The sequence below is a fragment of the Columba livia genome, chromosome 12 (genome assembly GCF_036013475.1).
Source record: "Columba livia isolate bColLiv1 breed racing homer chromosome 12, bColLiv1.pat.W.v2, whole genome shotgun sequence".
Taxonomy (NCBI): Eukaryota; Metazoa; Chordata; class Aves; order Columbiformes; family Columbidae; genus Columba; species Columba livia.
The window spans coordinates 18,962,631-18,985,512 of NC_088613.1; the positions used below are offsets into that span (position 1 = coordinate 18,962,631).

At 44.5% G+C, this 22,882-nt stretch overlaps 1 protein-coding gene and 2 long non-coding RNA genes across 6 annotated transcripts in view; 2 read left to right on the forward strand and 1 right to left on the reverse strand.

Annotated features, from left to right (window-relative positions):
• LOC135580728 (uncharacterized) overlaps positions 1-20,582 on the forward strand; it is a 171,410-nt gene extending 150,828 nt beyond the window's left edge. For 2 of the 3 annotated variants that reach the window (XR_010475740.1, XR_010475741.1), the window contains exon 5: positions 20,352-20,582. This is a non-coding gene — a long non-coding RNA (uncharacterized LOC135580728). The remainder of the gene's footprint in view (positions 1-20,351) is intronic. The other variant, XR_010475742.1, reaches the window with a different exon arrangement.
• Positions 1-22,882, reverse strand: part of LOC102087545 (vascular endothelial growth factor receptor kdr-like) — a 131,187-nt gene that overhangs the window by 54,180 nt on the left and 54,125 nt on the right. For both annotated transcript variants that reach the window (XM_005512832.3, XM_021279989.2), the window contains exons 5-11: positions 20,524-20,683; positions 18,883-19,019; positions 17,312-17,471; positions 16,620-16,737; positions 14,706-14,881; positions 3,305-3,455; positions 336-435 (exon numbers count right to left, since the gene is read on the reverse strand). In XM_005512832.3, the coding sequence (XP_005512889.2) occupies positions 336-435; positions 3,305-3,455; positions 14,706-14,881; positions 16,620-16,737; positions 17,312-17,471; positions 18,883-19,019; positions 20,524-20,683 (1,002 nt within the window). The remainder of the gene's footprint in view (positions 1-335; positions 436-3,304; positions 3,456-14,705; positions 14,882-16,619; positions 16,738-17,311; positions 17,472-18,882; positions 19,020-20,523; positions 20,684-22,882) is intronic.
• On the forward strand, positions 336-7,683 carry LOC135580729 (uncharacterized). The gene is made up of 2 exons (XR_010475743.1): positions 336-485; positions 4,930-7,683. It is a non-coding gene; the product is annotated as an uncharacterized LOC135580729 (long non-coding RNA).

Sequence of the window (22,882 nt, forward strand, 5' to 3'; positions counted from 1 at the left end):
GAACTCACAGTCCTTATCAGTTGTGTGCGCTTCACAGGACCCCTATTGCACTGAACCGGTCTCACACTTTCTCAAAACTGAGGGAGACATAGAGGTTTTTGACCTAAAAAGTCTTTGGAGAGTTTTAAACAGGGTATGTGACATCATTACCAGAATCCCGGCATTTATAAACAGCAGAGATCCGAAAATGATCCCAGGGCTGTGGAATTCAAAGCATGCTAACAACCCGCGGAGCTTGGGAACTGCACGAGAGAGCTCCCCGTGAGCACGGCCTCCCCTCCGGAAAGCCCACTGCTATTCCCTGACATCATTGCTCAGATTTTCAGCACACATACCTTTCTTTTATCCTCATGCTTTGTGGTTTCGATGCTTCTGATCCTGTTGCCTATGGACATATTCTCCCGAACCACAATTTTTTGCCCATCGGGATTGCATCTGGAGGTAGAAAAGCAAAGGTGGTGGTCAAGAACAACAACTCACTGCAGGTAACTCAGGGGGCATTACTAAAGGTAGAGAATGTCATTCTTAGACAATAATCTTAGGTCTTAAAAACTCATAAAATCTGTTGCCGCTGGAGACTGATAATTCTTCGTGAAAGTACTGTATTCCTTCATTGCAACATTTCGAAATAATTTAAGAAGCACCTTGACAGAGGCAGACAAAGATCACTATATGAGCAGCAAGGAAACATCCCAAACTTTCTGAAGATTGAAAAGAGAAAATACTGGGGAGCTAATTAAATCATGTGAGTTTAGCATGGCTAATATGAGTTACACTCCAGCTTAATGAAGCTGTGCCTCTCTAAGTGCTCTTTTAGCACTTGCAGTGCATTGAAAAATTCAAAATGCCAGTCATTCAAATCCATGGGGAGGTTAATATTGCTGAGCCTGTCTATTTGTCTACTCAGCTTTCCGATGTGAAGTGCAGGCTGAGGGAGTAGAATGGATAAATACTGGGATAGGGATAGCAGAAAGCTCCTATAACACTGCATATTCCCCAGAAGATAACCATAACACAGTCAGTTATCAGTCTTCGGTTTTGAGTTATGGGCAGAGAGCAGTGTATGTAGCACGTCATGCAGAAACGTATATCTGCACCGAGGCAAAAGTCTACTACTAACTACAACCCTTGGAATAAATGAGCAGAGACACAGGTCCCATTTTTAGCAGCACAAAGGTTTCAGCAAGGCTGGAGCTCCAAGCATCCTGCTGAGGGTGCTGCCAGTTGTACAACTCGAGGAAACGTTTCATTTTAATGTTCCCGGTTCAGCTCCAGTCCAGCACGGCTGCGTGTTACAAACTGCGAGCCCGTGACAGCCAGTCAGTTCGGTTCCAGAAGTATCTGGGATCGCACCTTGCAGCAGTCAGCACGGTGCACAGCACACAGGTGTCCTCACGGTGCTTCCCATGGCCCGTGCCAGCGGCCTCGGGGCCCACTGGAGCAGAACAGGATTATAGGGGGTGAAATTAATACAGACGTCTGCCAGTGATAACCAAGGGCCGATGATGTAGAAAACTAATCCATAAATCAGTCATGCCTTTGCCAAATCTGCACGAGGCGCACAGGTAACACCCTGCATCAAGGGAAGGCTTATAGCTCTCAAAAAGCCTAATTAGAAGATGTCTTGAGTGACTTCCTGCAAGGCACAATTCTGTCTTGAGGATGAAGGGAAAAAACTCAAAGGAAGCAAATCACATCACAGCTCTAAGGAACAATGATAGTGCTTTGGGATTCGAAGTGCACTTGTGAGGAGGGAGGAGAGAAAGAGAGAGAGAGAGGAAGTGAGACAACAGAAGGAAACGGGGGCTGTGTCATTTCCCACAGGAATCCTCCTACAGCTTCTGCTGGAAAAAGATAAGGCTGCCCCGGGGGCCAGAAGAGGTAGACGCCACTCTGGAATTGTATTTAAATTGATAAGATCAGAGCGCTGGAACAAGGGTCATATGAGGTCTTTTGCCATCAGGTCACTGGTTTGAATCTGGCTTAATTCGGCATTCATGTCCAATTCTTTCTCCCTAGACAGAAAGGTCTGGAAAAGATTTCAGGTCATCTCTGTGGCTTTCCTACAGAATACATAGCCTGTTTCCTTATGGGGTTTCCATTCTACTCTTGTTACAAGCTTGTGTGCCTTCTGCTGACCTGCGATGCCAGCAGCCCCACCTGAGCGTGCAAATCTCTGCCGCTTCATTCCTGCAGGAGCAGTGTAACTCCCTAAATGAGGTAGCAGGTTACTTCCCTTGCGGAGGGACACCAGGTCACTTTTTAGACCCAACCTGAGACTAGATCACCCGACATCACTGCAACCACTGCCGCAGAGAACCTGGGGCAGGAGCTGCTCTGTGACTTTTCCCTGTCTCATGGCTCGCCATTCGCAGCGCTTGGAAAAGCATTGAAACAGTGAGAAAGTAAAGAACCACCCAGCAATTTTCTCTCTTGCTTCCTAGATCTGCCTTCAGTTTTTTTATGGATGGAAAAGCTGACTTCAGCCCTCTCATTGCAGGAAATAGTTGAAGCGCAGTCAGAATTGTTATACATGACTCCTGGGGTACCAGGGGAAGTATTTAGACCTCAGCCAGGACCTCTTTCTATACATCACTCTGCTCATATAACAGCAGGAGCAAAGACAATGTCCACTTGTTTAAGGTGAAACTCAAAAGGCATCTTGTGTTTTAACTTGCCTCATTCCTCTCTGATAATTTTGACCCAGTGACTTGTTTCTGTGGCTTCACACCACCGGCTGCCGCCAGACCTCAACAAAAAAGAGCCCTCACTAAGGTGTGAAACCTGTGGCCACCTTTCCCAGCTTCTGCAATGCAGGTGTTGCCACAGGAACCCACACTCAGTGTGCACTAGTGAAGATAACCCCTATAAGTGGCATAATTTCCATGTGGCAACTAAATGAAGCCAATTCTTTAGCAGGTTTGTCTGACAGTAGCTCTTACAGGGGGAAAGAATGTGTCACCTCCACACAGAAAGCACTGATATGTTTTTTCTTAGTCAGCCACATAGGCTGCATCCAAGAGGTGTACGGAAAGACCTTGGTAAGTCAGAGGGACATTGCTGGTCAACCTAGAGAAAATTCAAGCCTGATCTTCAGTCACTTTAAACGTATCTGACACAAATCTGATCATATAGAAGGTTCTTGTAGCTCCAAAAAGATCATACACAACTGCATGAGATCTTCAGGTGAGAATCACTGCTTGTGATTTTTAACAAAGGTAAGTGAGACATACTGGAAAGAAAAACTGTCTCGAAACGACCAAACTATTTTACAACATGTTCATCTGTAGGAATGTTCACTTACAGCGTGTCTGTGAGGCTGCAGGGCTGCCACTTCCACTCGATCTTCGGGTCAGGATTGCCGCTTACGGTGCACTTGATTTTGTGTTTGCTTCGTAATTCCACCCGCTCAATCTTATCAAAATCAGTTTCCTTTTCATAGATTTTGGGTCTCTCTAAAGAAGGGGGAAAAAAACCCACAAATGAGCATCCATGGTCATGGTCCTGTTTCCATCAAAGGTTTTGAAACTTTTGGCTGTGATCAATAAGTGATGATTTAGTGAAGCAACTGAAGTTGTAGGGAAGTTACCAGCAGTACTGAAAGCTGGAACAAGGGGATTAGTTGTGGTGTTTCAGAAAATACACTGAAATCCTGCCACATTCATCCTAATAGCTTTCAAATGTTGTTGTGAACCTGCTATCCTTCCGGAAAGTTTATGCCACGAAATGTTGGTCTATGTACTGTGGGCAAAATATAACAGCATTCGACGTCTGGTGGCACCTTCTGAGCCTTATCAAACAGCTGCAATATTGTTACCATTGTGCAGCTTCTCCCCAGGGTTTTGGAAACAAAAAAAGTAGTCTTTTTGATCTGAAAACTTTGCTTTTCTGTTTATGTGCAATGTGCACGGGATGCAGGGGTGAAGAAAGCAAGGAAGAAGTGGTGGGGACAAAACACTTGTAGGATAATGCCAAGAAATTCTCACCACCAGCGAAACCATTCAAAATGTCACTGCATCACTCACATCTGGAGGGGTTGCAGGATCTCACCCTTGGGTTGGAAATCTCTCAAGAACAAACTTTTGTGTGACACTTTCAGGGCTGCTTGTTGCCAGCAGGAAAGAAATGCTTTGTCCCATCTACTTCCAGCTCCCACGGGAACATGCGAAAATGAGAAATAATGCTAAAAAATCCCCAAAGCGGACTGAACTTTTCCTAACCTCGGAGAAGGGTGGGTTTGAGTTTGGGGTGAAAGCACAGGCTCTTCCCTTATGCAGACAGCTCTGCCCATCCTTAGCCGTATCTCTTTGTCTGCTTCTCATAACAGGAAATCAAACAGATTTATTGGTGGGTCCCTCTGTGGACACCTCCGCACAGCCAAGTGCGGCCGCTTTACGCTGAGGGCTTTTGACAAGTTGGGAAGTGAATGTAGATTAGATTTCTATTTTTTGGGTTAACTTATTTTTTCTGCTGTCAAGGAGGCCCCCAGATATGTAAATATGAGCTACTGCCCACCTCATCAATCTTGAGCCCTTTCCCCCTTTTTTTAATAGGTTTTTTTTCCCTTCCAGCCCTCTGCTCTAATGAGAGGACTGACCAGGCTGATCCCGTGTCTCGGTGGGATCCTCACGTTCCATCTCTCATGGCAGCCAGGTCAGACTCTGAAAGATCTTCTGACCTCATCATTGCCTGAAAATACATCAGCATTTCCTTCTCTACCACATGAAAGGAGTATTGGCTGGAGCTGGTTCAGCCATACCCTCACTCCCATGCTACAGTAAAACATCAGCTGCTTTAAAGAACCTTCCTTAGGTCATGATTGACATTTCCCTTGAAAAATCCAAATTATAGGCCTTGTACGGTTTTGCTCATGTTCCCTTTTGCTTTTTTGATCCCCTTTGATTGTCTTGTTTCCCCATCTGCCTGCAGATGATGTTCCGTCAGGCTCCAGATCTCCATTCCTCATTCCTTCGTCCCCTCAGACCGTGAGAGGGATTGTCTTGTTGTGAAGAAGATGAGAAGGGAGCAGAGTTAGGGGCTGTCCAGCTCACATCCCGGCTGTAAAATGGACACGATTTCCTGCACCGCATCGCTCTGGGTTACGCAACGTACTGCTGAGCAAGTGCTTTCAGATTTGTGAGCAATTCACAGGACAAATTTGTGGGACTAATGTTGGATTTCCTTGGAACTGGCATCTCATTTCCCATCAGTAAATTATTTCTGATCAGAAAAATAATTTTGTAAAACTCCCTGGGGAGAGAAGCACATTTTTCATTATCTTGGGCATTTTTCTTTTCAGTGTCAAATACTGTATTCAGCATGTCTGAACTGACCTCAAAAGTGTGATTTTCAGTTGGAGAAAGAGACTCCAAGTTCAGTCTGAAAGGTTATTCTAGTGTTATATGAAAGGTTACTCAAGTGTTGTATTTTCTGGGCTGTAAGAACCAAGCTTTACACACTTGGGGAGAGATACAGTATATTTGTGTGGTCATGTGTGCGTGAAAGCGTATGGGGAGACAAGGTTTGATTACAATCTTTTAATATGAGGAGATTTTTCTATACTCTTGGCGAAATGATGAACATGATTGTCATTTAAATTATCCTTCTACAAAAGAAATAATCATTTTATCTTCATTTAATTCAAATAAGAACAGACATGAGTGACGAATGAATTCCTAACTCCAGGATAGCTGTGTGGCACTCTTAAGCATTACCTAAAACCTGAAATGAGTCAAAATGATTCATCAATTGACATAATTAGTATTTATGCAATTACTTTCTTAAAACACGAGGGGCTGGCTAAAAGTGCCTCCCCATCATTTCTTGTACGGTGCCTTATAACATGGTTAATGTGGGTTCGGAGCTAATTAAGGGCACGACTCTCAGAAGCTGAAGCAATTTTCTATGTGTCTCTCTTTTTCCCTGTGGATGTTCTAACAGTGGTCAGTGTCACTCTGCAAACGACTCTTCCTGCTGCGCCAAATCCTATTTACAGAAGTTGCCTCAGTCAGTGATGGAGACAAGTTAATAGGCTTCCGTGGTGAGTTCTGGCCTTTTAGATTTGCTCAGACCATAACTAGATAGTTGGCTCAGTGGGCTGGCGTCTGCAGCCGTCTCACCTGCAAAAGGCTCTCCAGTTAGCCTGACGAGGAGTTTTTAGTCTAAAGCCAGTGATTATCTAAGGTGCACCTAGCAGTGTATTTCTCAGATAACTCTCTCCCTCCTCCAAACACTCCTTTGCTTTCTCTTGCATGTTTGCTTTCTAAGCAACATGGTGGATTATGCACAAGCTCTTATTTGCTCGTGTTTAGGTGGAAGGTAAAGCTTGGGGTAAGCACTGCTAAAATCCAAGTATGTTTCTGGTTGCACCTTAAATGATGCACCTAAAGTGCAGGTTGCATTGAGGCACTTATATTTGCATGTGTAGTGCTATTTTTTAAGCATGCAAAAAAAAGGTGTTGGGAATACAGAGCTTTAGCAGGCATGGGACTAATGGCAGTTCAGAAGGTGAGCAAGCAAGTGGGCTGACTCTGTGCAGACTCCACAGTGCTCTGTGCCTGCCCCTGTCCCTGTCCGTGTCCCTGCTCCTGCTCCTGCAGGCAGGGTCCTGCTCTCTCCCTGGAGCTCTGCAGCAGTGTGGGGAGCCCGACCCACAGCTCCCTCAGCTCCCCTTATCTTGAGCTCACCGAACACCTCTAGAGCCTTGTCCCCAGCCAGCAGTCACAGAATCACAGCACCCCAGAATGTCAGGGGTTGGAAGGGACCTGGAAAGCTCATCCAGTGCAATCCCCCCATGGAGCAGGAACACCCAGATGAGGTTACACAGGAAGGTGTCCAGGCGGGTTGGAATGTCTGCACAGAAGGAGACTCCACAACCTCCCTGGGCAGCCTGGGCCAGGCTCTGCCACCCTCACCATCAAGAAGTTTCTTCTCAGATTTAAGTGGAACCTCTTGTGTTCCAGTTTGAACCCATTACCCCTTGTCCTGTCACTGGTTGTCACCCAGAAGAGCCTGGCTCCATCCTCCTGACACTCCCCCTTTCCATATTGATCCCCAGGAATGAGTCCCCCCTCAGTCTCCTCTTGTCCAGCTCCAGAGCCCCAGCTCCCTCAGCCTTTCCTCACACGGGAGATGCTCCACTCCCTTCAGCATCTTGGTGGCTGCGCTGGACTCTCTCCAGCAGTTCCCTGTCCTGCTGGAACTGAGGGGCCACAACTGGACACAATATTCCAGGTGTGGTCTCCCCAGGGCAGAGCAGAGGGGCAGGAGAACCTCTCTGACCTACTGACCACCCCCTTCTAACCCACCCCAGGTACCATTGGCTTCCTGGCCACAAGGGCCCAGTGCTGGCTCATGGTCATCCTGCTGTCCCCAGAACCCCGAGGTCCCTTTCCCCTACACCGCTCTCTCCTGCTTGCTTCAGTAGTGCTGAACTGCAAGACGTCTTTCAATAACTCCATTCCTGACCTGCTGTACCCCTTGCTATCCCACTGCTCACTTCCTGCTCCCCCCAGCACCGGGATCTGCCGGCTGACTCCCGTCCCTTGGCCATTGCCCTCCCCAGGCAGAGTTTTCTCAAGCAAAAGCCAAACAAACCTTAAAAGCTTTCTGGTCTCTGCCTGCTTTTGGAAGGCGCAATGTTCAGATAGCTTTAAATGTATCGAAATAAATGGGTTTTCGTCCTCTCTGGCTTAAAGTGTGATTGTATCCCCAACTCGCTTTGCAGAGGTGCAATTGCTGGTGTGAGAGCTGACCTGAATAACTAAAGACTTTGCTGCTGCACTGGGAAATGCAATCAAAAAGCAGTTCAGCTTACTGTAAATTTTAAATTGATCAGCATTATGCAAATCTCACCTTACTTCCTAGTGTTATCTTTAGTTTGGGGCATCAGGAGCAAATAATATGTACAAGGATTAGGATATCAACCCTCCGCCATTCCATCCTTTGCATGAGGCTCTTTCTGTCCCTAAATTCATTGCAGATGTTATTATGGGGTTACACACTTGTCACCCAAAGGAGCAACCAACTTTAGAGGACAGCACATAGCAAGTTTCCCTGCCTTTTTTAGAGAAATTGTGCTTTACTTTCAGTGACCTCTGACCCAGCTGCTGTTCATGTACCTTCCACACTGCCATTTAAACTGGGTTTCAAATAATCTTTTCACGCAAAGCAGAGTGGTCCAGTGAGGCATTTAGTCTCAGCCTTACACACTTGGCTGGAAATGGGGCTTTATTAAAACTATTGGTAGAAAGGCAACTTGTTTTCTATTTATCCTTTCTGTTTCCCAAAAGCAAAAATAATTTGCACTTTAGAATCTTTCATCTGATGTTTGTATGGTACTTAATGGAAATAAAAGCTCTGCAAGTCGAGCTGGGTGAATATTCTTTATGGTAGATAGGAAACTCATTAATACAGGTTTGGACTGGTCAAACAGTATGGGAAAAAGAGGCTGAAATTTCCCCCAATACAGAAACACTTTGTGTTCAGCTTACAAGTGATTTTTATTTTTATCTTTTGTTGAAAGAAAAAAAGAAATGAGTTAAATGACCTGAAAACAAAACTTTTGTCTCAGGCTGAACGGAACATTGTGTTTGACCCCAGCTGATTTTGTCGGGGTGTTTTTCTTGCTCTCGTTCTGTTTGCTTTTTTGTCTTACTTAGCGCAGCACTACGCACAAAGCTGCTGTGAAGTGGGTGCACGGCTTTGTCCCCACGGTCCCTCTGAGGAAGCAGATGCCAAGATGAAACAAGTAGCCAAAATCGCTCTGTGAGTCAATACCACAGCCAGGAATAGAGCTAGGGTCACCGATTATCGGTCGCCTGCCTAATCTCCAGCGCACACACCCCGCTGCTCCATTGTAACCCGCTGCTGCGGGCTGGGAACGCCGGCAGGGTGGAAGCAAACAGGAGAGAAACCGTGCAGCTGGGTACGGGATGGATAGACATTGCAAAAAAACACATGCCACTCGCCCTTGTAGGAAAGAAGCTCTTTCCCAATCCAGCACCACCTCAGATCTCTCACTCAACCCCGATGCTGGGAATTAAAAAGGGTTTTCTCTCGTCTCTCTCTCCCCATCATATTTTTCGTGGCTCAACAAAAAGCAACCGCGTAACTATGAACTGCTTAATTTTTCGCAGCACTGGCAGTTTGCAGGGATTTTTGTCTCTGCCCCCTTTGCCTGCTTTTCAAAAGAGAAAAGCACCGGTTAATCTACCTGCAGGCCTGGCTGGGAGCGAGCATGGAAACCACATGCTGCTGCTTTCCGACTCCCCCCACCGCTCTGCTTGTGAAGGGCTGTCAGGGAGAGATTGCTGCTGCAAAGACGTGAGTCAAATGCTTCAGATTTTTCTGGCCAACTCCAGCAGGCCCCCACCTTCCTCTTCCTAAAATTGCTTTGGCTACTTCCAACAAAATGAAAATAGCTCATCTGACTTTTTCATTAGGGGCTCTGCTGGGAGCACACGGAGCCCGAGCGGAGGCTGGACTGCAAAGCTGCAAGTGGACGAGGTTTGTGTGATGTCAGTGAGAAAATCCTTCATAATTTGCTAATAATTAGTGCGCCAGGAAGAGCCGCTGCTGTCCGTGCAGGTACATAATTTCTTCTATGTATCTCCCAGAAAAAAAATCAATTGTTTCTCCCCTGCCTGTGTCTGATAAATGAGACTTGAAGGAAAGGCTGGAGCACTGTATCTCTTTGCCTTTGCTCTTCTCCGAGCGTCTCCCCACGCAAAGCACCAGCCACAGCCATACTGCCCGTTCCCAGGAGAAGAGTGAAGCAATGGGCTTGGGGGGAGCACGTTGCAACAGCGGTTGGATGCAGACAGGCTGTGTTTTATTTGAGGGTTTCTAGTTTGCTTGGCTGGCCCAGAAGGTGGAAAATTAGCTTTTCTATTTTGCCTTTTCTTGAATGGGTCATCCTCCAAAGGGCCGTGCAGGAGGTGGGTATGATACTCAAAGGAAAAGCAGTGCTGGCAGGATACTGAAGCATGCGGGCAAAGTGAAGGTAGATAATTTTGTGTGGCCCTGCTTCTCACATCTGGCTCAGTGCTTTAACCTAAACATCAGTTGGTTTGCAGTAATAATAATAAAAAGTTCATGTTTCTCACAGTCCAACTTAAGAGGTTTCAGGGGCCCTTCCATGCACAAAAAACTACAGGAGTCTCCCCTCGTTCTTCAACTGGCATTAGATGAGATCCATCACTCTAAGAGCTCTTTTTCTCTGAACTGGCAAAGTCCAAATGTATTAACCTCATCCTGAAGGCTCATTTCCCTCTTTGGACTCTTTCTGGATCTGGTTGAGGTGACGGGGTGTTGTTCACATGGATCACCACATATTTATTAATGTTTATGGAGCTAATTCTCCCTAGTAACAAAGGGAGGAATAGCCGGTCACCTGGCTGACATAACAAGGAGCACATGGCAATGCACATGTGAATTCTCTGGGTGCCCCTTTTATTCTGCTCCTTGCCCAGGAGAGAGGGAATTCATAAGGAGCCTGTGAATTTCTATGGCTTATGGTAGAGTCTGTTTCTAGCACTTAATCCCGCATTTCTTATAGATCCAACACGAGAGCTTGGGGGATCAAGGACTCTGAGAGGGAATGTGATTTCAATTGACTAGAGGAGCTGGAACCCAAAGCAATATTTGCTGGGAGAGCCTTGAGACAGCAGAGGAGAGAAACCTTGGGACAAAGAAGAAAGACGAAGTGGTGGAAGAGGTTATTCATCCCAGTTGTGAATTAACTTCTGCCTCGGTTCAATCTTCGCTCCCACCGTGGTGGTCGGAGCATGCTGACCGCTCCATGAAGGGCTCAGCGAGAACCCTGATACATGCAGATGACTTGTGCAAGGGTGAGAATGAAATGCAGCCTGTTCACCCATAAATAGATCGGAGGCTTTTTGTTTGTGTTTTGTTCTGAAACAGCTTTGTACTTCAGCCCGGAATAACTCTTTTCTCCCACGTTTCTCCTTCTTGGCTGGCTCAGATGTGCAGCCACCAGCTGTTTGCTAGGATTGTTCCTTCTTGCTCCCTCCCCTCCAAATTCTTCAGGACATTATTTTCTTGAAGGTTTTCTCAATAAGAATTTAATCAAATAAAACAAAAACACAGCAACCCGCCGCTTCTTGGACAGGGTTTGATGTGTAAATATGTAAAGAAGGAGTGTTTTGAAAATGTAGTCAGCTACCTCCTGGGGACTCGAGTCCTGCAATGAGCCAAGGCGACTCCACAAGGGAGATATGTGCTCCTGCAAGATTAAATTCCAGCTGCAGCGGGAGCATGGCTGAGCAGAGGCACAGCTAAGCCGCTTCTTAAAGAGACATCTGTTGAATAGCAGCCTGATTCTCCTCCAGGCCAGGCAGCCCTGGCACATCTTCATGTCAGCCGGGTCCAGTGCCACCCTGCAGCTCTGCGAGTCATTTCGCTCCTTGGTGCCTCGGTGGAGCTGGGACGATGGAGACCTCTGCAGATGCTCATCACTTTTATGGCCATGTCAAACTCTGGGAGGAAATAGCTCCTCAGATTTTCCTCGTTAGCATGGAGTGAAATGCCTTGCACATGCAGTGCGCGCTTTATGTCAGAACTACTGTGGTTGCTGCGTATGAGCTCCTGTCCTGCAGGGCTCAAGCGGATGACTTCTTATCTTGTTCTTAAAGGGTTCTTTTCTGCTGCCGTTATTATTGAACAAAATACACCACAAAAATTAATATAGTGCAATCTGATGACTGAGTCCTGCTGCTATTTATTCTTTGTTTGTGAACAGCAATTCACAACACTGTTAACTTGAAAATTCCTCTACGCCTCGTTTGAATTCACAGCGATGGGTTTGTCACAGCACGCTGACTGCCAGTTATCCTGTCTGTGATGCTCATGAACATGAACGATGTATTATTTTGAAGAGACTCACAGGAGAGGGGGCTGTATGCTTGCTTATAATTTCTTCAATGCACTGTCCCCTTGCAGGAAAAAACCACATTTGAATGACATTTCTCTTCTCATTCAGAAGTCTGTTTAAATCATTTTCTTATCTTCTCGTTAATAATAGAGATTAGAACTTACTTCCACAAATGCCGCTCTGAAATGTAACAGAATGGCTCTGGCTTTTGGGGAGCAGTGCTGTTACTGCAAAGAAATGTGACTTGTCAATAACTGGGAGCTGGTTCATGGTTTTGTACTCAGCATGACGCAAAACTGATGCTCCTACCACTGTGTTCACTTGCAAGCACAAGAGCATTTTTTCCATCAAGTCTGTTAATCCCTGTGTTCAAATTCCAGCTTCAGTAATTGCAGACTGCCTATAGTTCTAAGCAGAGACATTAATCACCCCTCCCAGCTCAGAGGTGGTTGTTTCAGTGATGGGCAAGGTAATTCCTGCATAAAAGAGCTAGAAAGTGTTTTGGTCTCCTTATACATGTCTAAGTGTCTGCTGAGAGTCCAAGCAATTCAATCCATTCACGTGCGATACCAGGATATCAGTCACGATGACTGGAGATAAAATTTTAAGTCATTTGTTGAGGAGTTAAGGGAAGAATGCAAATCTGCATTCAGTTTCAAGCTTCAGAGGGTTTTTTTGAAAGTAAAGCAAATGATGCCCAGTTCCGAAAAATCAGTCCCTTTACTGTCACTGGAAGCACAACAATAAAGGCTGTTTGCTGCTGTTGGATAAGCCTCAAGAGCAAAATTTGCCCTTTTTTGGTCTCTATCCACATGCATCTCAGCAAGACGAGCCTCTCCTGTGCTGGGTGCTTCACATACAGCGTGTCAGGTTAGTGCTGCAGAGACCCAGCAAAGGCAGGAGATCTGCTGGGTGTTTTGTGTCAGTCCTGTCTGCAGCCAGCGCAAATGTCCTCACTGTTTGCAGCCTTCAGCTGAAACCCAACAGCACTCTTTGGCAGATATTTTCCTTTGCTTGTTCTCATTTCTGGGATGACCTTCTTTACCAGAAGAAAAACACTCGCTATTTATTTTTCCTGTGCTTGACTATGCAGCACCTTCTCCAGTCGGTAACATCCCTGCAGCTGCTGGGCTTTGCAGACCCTTGAGAAATGGTGGTTTTGCAATTAAATAATGATTCCTGATTGAAGTCTCTGTGGGGCCGATGTCTCAGAAGGGCTGACAACGAGCACCGCGCAATGTGTGCGACGGACGGAATTCCACGTACTTGTACATACAATCCAGATGAAAGGCTTGTTCTGCACTTGAGAGCATGAGATGGTTTAATCCTGAAATAGCATCTTGCTGATGCAAACAAGGTCTGTTTGTTTTTTAGATGCCTATTTGGGGAATAGCTGCTCTTCAAGTAAACATTCTCTTTGGCATGCAAACACCAATATTTACCTTGACAAGATAGTTTATTATCATGGTTAATTTTCTCTTCCTTTGAATGTTTCCGGCCTCTTAACATGACAGCAAACCCATTGTATGGATAAACAATCTCAACTGCAGCTTAACACGTTCCTTCTCATCAGCTGAGCTGCAGTACCTGACCACAAGCATGTTCTTACCTCTCTTCACTCCTAAATGACACATTAGTTTATGTCATGTTGAAGGTGTTTTAAGCTATCATATCTTATTTAGCATTTTTAATAGGCCAAATGTGCTTAAGTGCCAAGTTCTCCATTTGTTAGACATTATTCCTTTGTGAAAGGTGAAGTGAGAAAAACACAAATGCTGGAAGTTCCATGCTGCAACAGAATGTAAGTATACAAGAGGACAATTGAGAATATTTTTAAGTGTAAAGAGGATGAAGAGAAAAGAATTCACCACAGAAAAGCAAGCAAACCTCTCTCAGTAACTTCATCTCACTGACCAAGTGAACTTTGGGATATACAAAGGGAAGCAGAGCTGACTTTTGCCGAACTGCTACTTGGTCTCATGATTCAATCTCTCTTGCCAAATTCAAAGGATTAAAAGAGGCAGTGGATGTGCAAAGAGACAAAGTGGCTCTGTCTTCCATTATCCCAGCCAAATGCGATTCCAATATCTACTTTTCCTCTATGCCAAGTGAGGCTGCTTCAGTGCACACCACCGTCTACTTCAGTTTCCCCCGGATTCCCCTGAAAATGAACCTGTCTCTCAAGTGGTCCCAGCAGATAAATGACAGTGCGAAAAATACCGATTTAGAAAGTATTTCTGTAGCAGGATGGTGGAGAGACATGAAAGACAGGGTAGCTTATCTAGTTCCTTCCGTCAGCCCTATTGGGACTTTTCCTGTCCCAACAGGATGCTCCAGTGCTTTGCCCAAGCTGGTTTTTAATCTCAAGGGATAAAACTTCCATCACTTCTCTTGAGAAACTTTGTCCCTAGCTCCAAGACCTCACTACTAGGTATCCTTCCAAACTCCTATTAAAATTTAAGTCCTGTTCAGTTTGTTCACTTTCAAGCCATTTCTTCTTCCCTCTGCAGAGACACTGTCCTGACACAAAGCTGCTGCGGGCTGTTTCCGAGGTGCAATATCTCAGTGGAAAGTGACTTTAGATGTCCTAGTTCCCAACTAACTCTTCGTACAAGCTCTCTATTCTGTTGCTTTTATTTACCACGTGGTGAAATGAGGTGGATCTCCAGTGGTTCCTAAATAAGGTGATCTACGCACAGCACTGTATCATCTACGCTCTGCAAATGTCACCCGTTCCTACTGACCAGTAAAGCCGAATCACACAAAAAATGAGAAAGAACCCAGTAGGTCATTATAAACATCAAGTCCTTACCTGTCACTACGAGCTGCATGGTGAGGTTCTTATACAGGCCGTATTTTGCATTGCTCAAGACGATGGTGTAGTTTCCAGCATGCTTTGGTCTCACATCTCTTATGCCCAGCCTGTACTTCATCGGGTCCGGCTCATAGCAAGTGTGGTTGTCTTTGATCAGTTTGCCATCTTTGTACCTGTTGCGAAAGTCCCACCAATGCTCAGCATGTGCACGAAAGCATGTTAGCCCGCAGAAAACCCAACTGTTACCCAAATTGGAGTGGGTAAAGAGCCATCCTTCAGAAGCAGCAAGGGAAACACAGATCTGTCATCGCAGCTTGAATTGGGCATCCGTTCCTTTTATCCTTCCACACTAAAACTGAGTAGCACCAGAAGTGCTATGGGATGGCTGCACCCAGCAAACAGGAAAAATACATTTTAATGGATCTGGATGAACAGTGCCTTTTGCATGACAAATGTACATCTAGATGCTCCCAAATTACACTGGGTGTGCAACACTAAGTGCAGGAAATCACAGGTTAGCCAAAATTTATTTCATTGGTCTGGAAACAAGATATTCATTAAGCAGAATTGTCTTGCAGTGTGTGTATATGACTCCTTACTGTTTCTGAAAAAGCTGAAGTCTGTGATGTGGAGAACTTACAGTCAAAGGGAAGATCAGAGAGGAAATCACAATCTTGACTCCTGACTCACTAAGGGTCGGATAGCAGAGCCTGCACGAGCGGACTCCACTGCTAATCCAACATGCAGATTTGGGTTATGAATATGAAACAGGCCAGACTTTGCCACACACAGAGCTTCAGGCTGGGTGGAAGGAAAAGCTGGGGCATGTGTCCTACTGCCTGAGAATGCTCGAAACCTCCTTTACAGTCGTTTAAACAACTGTACTGCGAGACCTCCAACATCAACAGCTGCAGCTCCGGACGCGCGGGGCGGGCAGCTCTGGTGGTCCCGCGGCAGCTCCACGCTGAGCCCCGGAACAAAGCCTTGGCAGCGACGAGGGAGACGGTCCCCACTTCAACTCATAAAAACACTTCCATCTCTTCAGTAACAATTACAAATATCTCCTGGCGGCACTGATTTCACTGCTCTGACTGAATATTAGAGAATTTGGTGTTATTCCGCTGCTAAAAAGAATGCAGCAAACAACCCTAAGCAATGACTGTGCAGGTGCTTTTTCTGCCTGGACAGGCAAGCCCCTGCCAGCTGTTGGGTGGGATTTCATACAGTGTAAGGTGTTGGATGAGGTTGTTAAAGACCCCCTGTAAAATAAAGCATAGAAAAAGTAGCAAGAGGGGCGACAAGCGGTGAAAGGGTAAAGAGAGAAAATAATATCTCCTGGGGTTGCTGACGTGTTTTCCCTCCTATGAAGCTGGTCCATTACAGTCCTGGTGGAGCCTTTAGTTTGCTTGAGAGGATTCACTGCATTGTGTGCAAGGGTCTGACATTGCTGGTGGTACAGCATTGGAGAAAATCACTTAAAAGTTAGGCAGAGAAACAATTTCTCATGTTGAGAGTGTGTCCTGCAGCTTTCTATTATGCACTGCCTCCTTGCAGCCTGGCCACCACTAATGGTGGTGAACTGGCAACCCTTCCCCTGTAGCTTTCTACGTGCGTCTTCCAAACAGTTCTGTGCCCAGGGTCAATGAAACCCCTGTTTCTCCTGTACGGACCTTTACTGCGCAACTAGGAGAGAAAAATAACATGTGAAAGAGGTATGGTGTGGCCAGCTTCACAGAGCATGTCAGTGCAGGAAGGAGTTGCATCTCCTTAACTGAACTAGAGACCACGGCCACCAGCATTCCCAGCTCCCGTCTTTTATTTGTGTGGTAAGGAACAGTGAACATGTATTCTAGACAGGAGCCCAAAAGAAGGTCACGTATTCCTGATTTTGCTCAAGATGATGGTACTCACCAGGTGACGCTTGGGCGAGGGAAGGCGTCCACCTTTGCAGCTAGTTTCAGTGACTTATGTCCGGATGTAATCTCGTAGTAAGGTCCTTTCTTATGTGAAACTGTAAGGAAAGGTTTATCTGGAAAGAGAACAAGAGGATAAGTAATGCCAGAGCACAGTACAGTGCTCACATCTTTGAACTGCGTCATGTCTACCTTGGATTTTTTGCAATACGGATGTGCAGAAGCTGCAGACACCCAAAGGGAAAGACGAGATGTAGCCGCAGATCCCCTGCAATGCTCAGCCACAGCCAGCAGGGTCTATCTCCCAATGAAGGGCTTTATATTTAAAGCAGAGAACATGCCTCTGCACTGCCCCTGGAGCAGTGTGTAGAGATGCCTGCGGTCTCTCTTGTCCATGTGAATGCCAGCAGGCCAGATTTTCCAGGGCATCAGCAACCACACATGGTGCCAGATTTTGCAAAGCAGTTCAGCTCCTGTTAATCCATGTCTGCAGACGCGTCTCAGTCCTGAAAACATAGCGCTGGGTACCAACTCTCTCATAGATTGATTAGAGATTATAGATGGTTAATGGTTGCTTAGTTGGCATTCTTCCTAATGCCATTTGTATATTAACAGATTTAATAATGCAGCATTATCCCTTAAGCGTAAAACCTTGGTTTTTGGGTAATCTGGTGTAGCTGCAGAACTTACCGTACACTGTAATGGTGACGTTGGCCTCCAGCCTTGTGACGTTGAATGTTTTGCATACATAGAGGCCTGCGTCCTGCGTGCTGACATTTTCAATTGTCAGGCTACTGCGAACTTCATACACCGTGCCACTCTGGTCTATTGTTCTTCTAGGATAAGGGTGCTGGAAGTAAAAAAAAAAAGGGGTTCAAAAAGCAGCATGAACCAGATCATTTTGTTCATCCTTTCAAAGTTTGTCAGTGGAGCAATGATTCACATCAAAATTACCATATCTCCCCCTCACTGAAATAAAGAATACAAAAGACAGATCAGCAGGAAGAGTTCTTGTGTGAGCTTTCATTATCAAGTCTAATGAGACAGAGGAACGGAGGGGAGCTGTGGCACTTCGGTGCCGAAATCTGGGCAGGTGAATCAGGGGCTGCAGCACAGACCAGCCCAGGGCTCTCAGTGCACAACGGCTGTTGTGCTTTGCTTCTTCTGCTGGTTTGGGGGTTTGGATTTTGTTTTTGGTCACAGTCGGTATTTTTCCATCTTAAAAACCTCCTGCTTTCTAAAAGAAGTTATATTATGACAGAAATATAATATATTATGACAGCCAAGTGCCAATGCAAATTCCTGAAGAATTTTAGGAAACATTATTATTGCTTCTGGTTGGGTTTTTGATCCCAGAGATTTGGCCAAGGAATTTTACACTCGTAATGTTAGAAATCTAAGGAACGTTCGTAGAAAAACAGCACTGCTCTATCACATGGAGCTCAAGAAGCGAAACTGAGTAACACTGTATTGCTTGCACTTCTATAAATTCTACGTTATATTTTCTGTAGTTTCTTCACCAAAATAAAATCAGACATTCTTTCTTTAAGTGAACAAAACAGGCCAAAAAATACTCAATTTTTAGGAATCACGTTTTACACCTTTCCAAGAGGCTCAGATCCTTCTTTGAAATGTATATTTGCTGAACTAAAAAGGAAAATAAGCAATCATTTTAATTCTGAGCATCAAATAGAACCATGAGTAGTATCTCAGATAAATGAACTGATTTGGAAAATACCCCTTCTTCCCTCTTCTTTTCTTTAGGAGAACTAAAAGGTTTTAGAACATCAAAGCAAACGCTCGGTCTCTATGTTTCTACTTCAAATTTGACTGGTTTATATTGTATTCCACAGAAAGCTCAAGAACCTACACTTGGAATTTAAATTTCATTCTTTGGTGGAGATTTCAGATACAATTGGCTTTGTTTCACTTTTTCATCCCTAATAAATGCCAAGATGGATGAGCAGATTGACAACTTGCAAGCTTCACCGCTGCTTTGAGACCTGCCCCTGTGAACCATCCCCTCCTGGCTTTTCTTGCAAGCATATTTATAGCCTAAGATTTGCAGTTTCATTTGCAGGTTCGAGATGGTCAGATACGTTTTTCATCCGAACTAAAAATACAGTCCATTTTAGGCTTACAAACGGTTGGCTGTATTTCAGAATCAGTAGTACTTAGGGTTTACTCAGCCCTTGGAACAGATTTTCTTTTGGGTAGGGGGAGACTGCATGAGAGCAAATTCAGAATTCTCATCAACTCACTCTCCCATTAGGACATGTCCAGATGAGCTCAATGCGCCCGTTGATGAAGGTTTCTGCTCTGCATTCCAGATTGAGCGTTTCTCCCACCAGCAGTTTTTTGGGAGTTGCTTTCAGTTCCAGGTTCTGTACTCTGCTCTCTGAAAGGAAAAATGTAAAGGTATCAGCACGCAGCACTCTCCACATTAATGACATCTAAGATGAAATCCTCGCTCCAATTGCCTCTCCAACGTCCACTCCTTTCAGTTTCCAAAACACCTCACCTCTTTGTGTCATTTCTGTGGAAACTGTAGGAAATATCCACAGAATGGAAGCATTAGGTCAGCTGTATAAATGCCTGAACATCAGCTGATCAAACTAAGCTGATCCTTCTGAGTGCCTCAGCATTTGCGTATCTGCAAGAGGATTCATTTCTGTAACACACAAAACATGATTTCCTGGCCCTCTGATGAGCAGCCGCCTTTCCTTCCTGAATGGGATCTCCAAATCTTCGTCTTATACATTTATTGATGCCTTAAATATATTGGCTCTGCAATAAGCCACATCACGTTTATGGTGCCCCAGACCACTGTACAGTAATACATGGTAGAGTAAGATATTCCCTGTGTCTTTTGGGGAGGGGTGACCTAATGGGTTTTTTAGCTTCGCATTCATTATTCTAGTAAAAAATAATTACTCCGACAATAAAGAAAAGGATTTACAGGGGTTTCATTTGGCTGCCAAACAACTGTACAAGCCCGTTGTTTAAAGCTGAGTGCTAATTGTATAGAAGGATGTCGTGATCTAATGGGAACGAAGTCACAAGAAACTTTCCTCTGTCAAAAAAATAATGTATGAGGAGAAAACAAAGGAGAAATAAATCGTAATCGGCTTCATATAAACCCACAGCACTCAAAAATTTAATGTTTAGTTGCTTCAAATTAAGATTTGCATTTTGAGCTGAAGCTCAACTGTAAATACAAGGCAAAGGGTACAGTAAATCACCAAGTGAAACTATATAAAAAAGCAAAGATTTTAATTCGCAGTTTAATGAGGTTTTTTACCATGATCTTGTGCGTTTAATGTCCAGAAGCAAAAAGAGAGCTACTGTTGGGTTTATCTCAGACCAGCAGTTGTTTTAACGTAGACATATCCCAACCCAAGCAAACAAAGTCTTGGTGGGGGTTGAATAAAACACTCCTGTTTGTACCACCTCAACACTTGGTAATTTTTCAAAACCAGGAGTGGATCAAATCCAAGTTCTATCGAATAGGAAAATATCAAGACAATTAAATTAAACAGTATTCCCTGAAAATAAAACAAACAGTTTCAGAACAAATATGAGACCTTGGTACTTATTGTAAAACTGTTCTTTAAGCTTCAATAATTGTTTGCTGCTACCCTTATCTACAGTCATGCTGAATAAAGCTATAGCTAAATGGAAAGTTAAATATATTTACAAGGTGTTAATGTCTACATCTTATTATTTGCAGGAAAAAAGGAGAAGAATGAGTTTGCTTTTAGCATTTCATCTTGGACTTGCTGCAGACATGTAGCAATGAGCTATCTCAAATATAATCGAGGCTAACCAAGAAGTAATGCCCAGGAGCTGAGCTATGGAGTAGGAACATTATGGCCGTTCCTCAGCGTACAGCAGCTGCTCACCCAGTCTCTGTGCCATGTAGTAGGAGGTGAAGACGCTTCCACTGACGTTGGCCGTGCAGGTGAGTACTCCAGAGTACACGAAAGAATGCGAGGGGATGACAAATCCTCTCTTGGGGTCCCACACCATTCTCTTGAAGTTCATCTCCACGGAAGAAGGATACTGAGAGAAAACAGACAGAGAGGAGGCTTGTGAGACGTTCCCTTTCCACCACAGAGGCAGCCAGCCAAGGCTGTTCTGCTGTGGATATTTGGGTAGATATTTGACCTTTTGGAGTGGCTGGTGGTCTCGTTCCACTCATATCTAAAGCGACATCAACATAAGCAAATAGAAAAGCCCCGCCTAAGGTATGACTGTCTTTGAAATCCAAAACTTGGACATCATAACTGGGGCTTTTGATTCAGTTGCTCCAGTCTCCTCAGATCTTAGGCGAGATACTATGCTACCCATTGTAGGTCCCATTTCCCTCATCTCTTTACTGGGAATAATTACGCCTATTTTATATGAATTTTGTGAGGTAAGTAGCTACCACGTGTTTTCCTGGGATCTCACAGTACTTTAAAAATATGTGTGAATTTAGATCCCAAAAACTCAGAATTATTCATGTCACTAACTCACCTGATAAGCTGTGTTCTGTGGCTAGTCATCAGATCCTCTCTGTGTCACAGAAAGGAACAAGACACTTTCAGAGCAGGCTGTTGATTTCCACTGGGCAGCCTCGACGACTTAACATGGGAAATCATAGGATGGCAGAAATAAGGGGACTTAGAGATGGTTTTTGTCCTAAAGTCATAAGTGCTTGTAATTTTCTGAGACTCTTAAAAAAACTACCTGCAAGTTCTGCTGGTGAGGAAGAAGTGAGGATACGAAAGGCAAATGTGGAAAATACACTGGACTAAAAATTCATTTAATAAGAGTGAACCCTCTGCATGCCCTTGGACAGCAGCAATGTCAAGCAGGTTAGCTTTTGCTGGTGGGAATAATTAGCTTATTATCGTTATTACCACACAGCAAAATCATCTATTTGCTAGAGCAAATCCATTGGCTGAAGAATGAAGGGTTTGGGGAAAGCCTACAGTTGCCGCATGATAACTAACTTCATTTGCACAGTTCTTCTCCCTCCTTTGTATCATATACTGACCCCTCAAAGGTGAGGCAAGTTGATGTTTTCCTTGTCAGGGCTACCTCTTTGTAGCTTTGGGAGCTGCACTAGGGACTGCAAGTGGGAACTTCCCCAATGATGTAACAGTTTTGCTCTTATTCCTGTTGTTACACAGCATGCAATTTATTTTTCTGTCTCCAAACAAACGGTACTTTTGTATGGCAGAGCGGTTTAAATAGGATTCAGTTTAAATTATACTCCTGTTGTGAAGAAATTTCAGCTCCAGGCTTTGAGAGCTGGTGCTCATACCTCTCCTATGAATACAGAGTTGATCAGGTTGGCATTGTTTTAGGTTGCTTTTTATTATATATTCAGCAGAGATCAAAGACGAAGTAATTTTGGCGGTGGGGCAGTGACTGGTGATGTGGCTGTGGGGAAGGAGGCACAGCGAGACAGCTGCTTGCGTTTGGAACAGCACTTCTGACAGCAGTGGGAAACATGGATTTCATGTAAATACTTTTGTGTTCAGAACCATTAGGAAAATTCAGGAAAATTACAGAAGGTGGTGTGAGAGCTGATGTTTAATCACGCTTTAACACCCAGGGAGGTCAAAGCTGTAGGTGGCATAATGCACACTGACCCAGCTCAGGGACTGAGCAGATCGGACAAAACTGAAAATGCTTTCTTTTCCCCAAAATTAAAATAATGTTAAGCAAAATTTAAAGTATGAATTACATGTCTTAGCATGGGTTTATTAATAACAAAAATGATACGTAGAGTTTGCTCGGATCTGTTTAGTATTAGCAAGAGGTACCTTTCCCCATACATATTTAAAGACCAGAGAGTGCAATGATTTTAAAGTATAATGGTAACATAAGGAACTTAATTTAAGGTGGAAAAAAGTACATTTTCTACAAGAATAATAAAATGTGATAAAGCTGAATTTCATGGTTTGGCAGCTCTGCTCCCTGATGGCTAAGGGAAGGGAAAGAAAAAATAACCCTACTCAGGAGGCCCTTTTCAACACTACACACATATTAAACATCTTCATAAAATATTCAAAAATATATATTTAAACAATCAAACAAGAAGCGTCAACGCTGCTTGAAGGAAATCACAGTGGCTTTCCTCCCTTTGAAGTGCGTTGTCTATTGGAGATTAAATTTGGAAGAAGAGGATGTTCTAAATCTGTCTGATGGCCTTGTTCACCTCTCCTCCCCCGTGCTCACCTCCCGCCCGCTTCCTCCTCGCACGGGAAG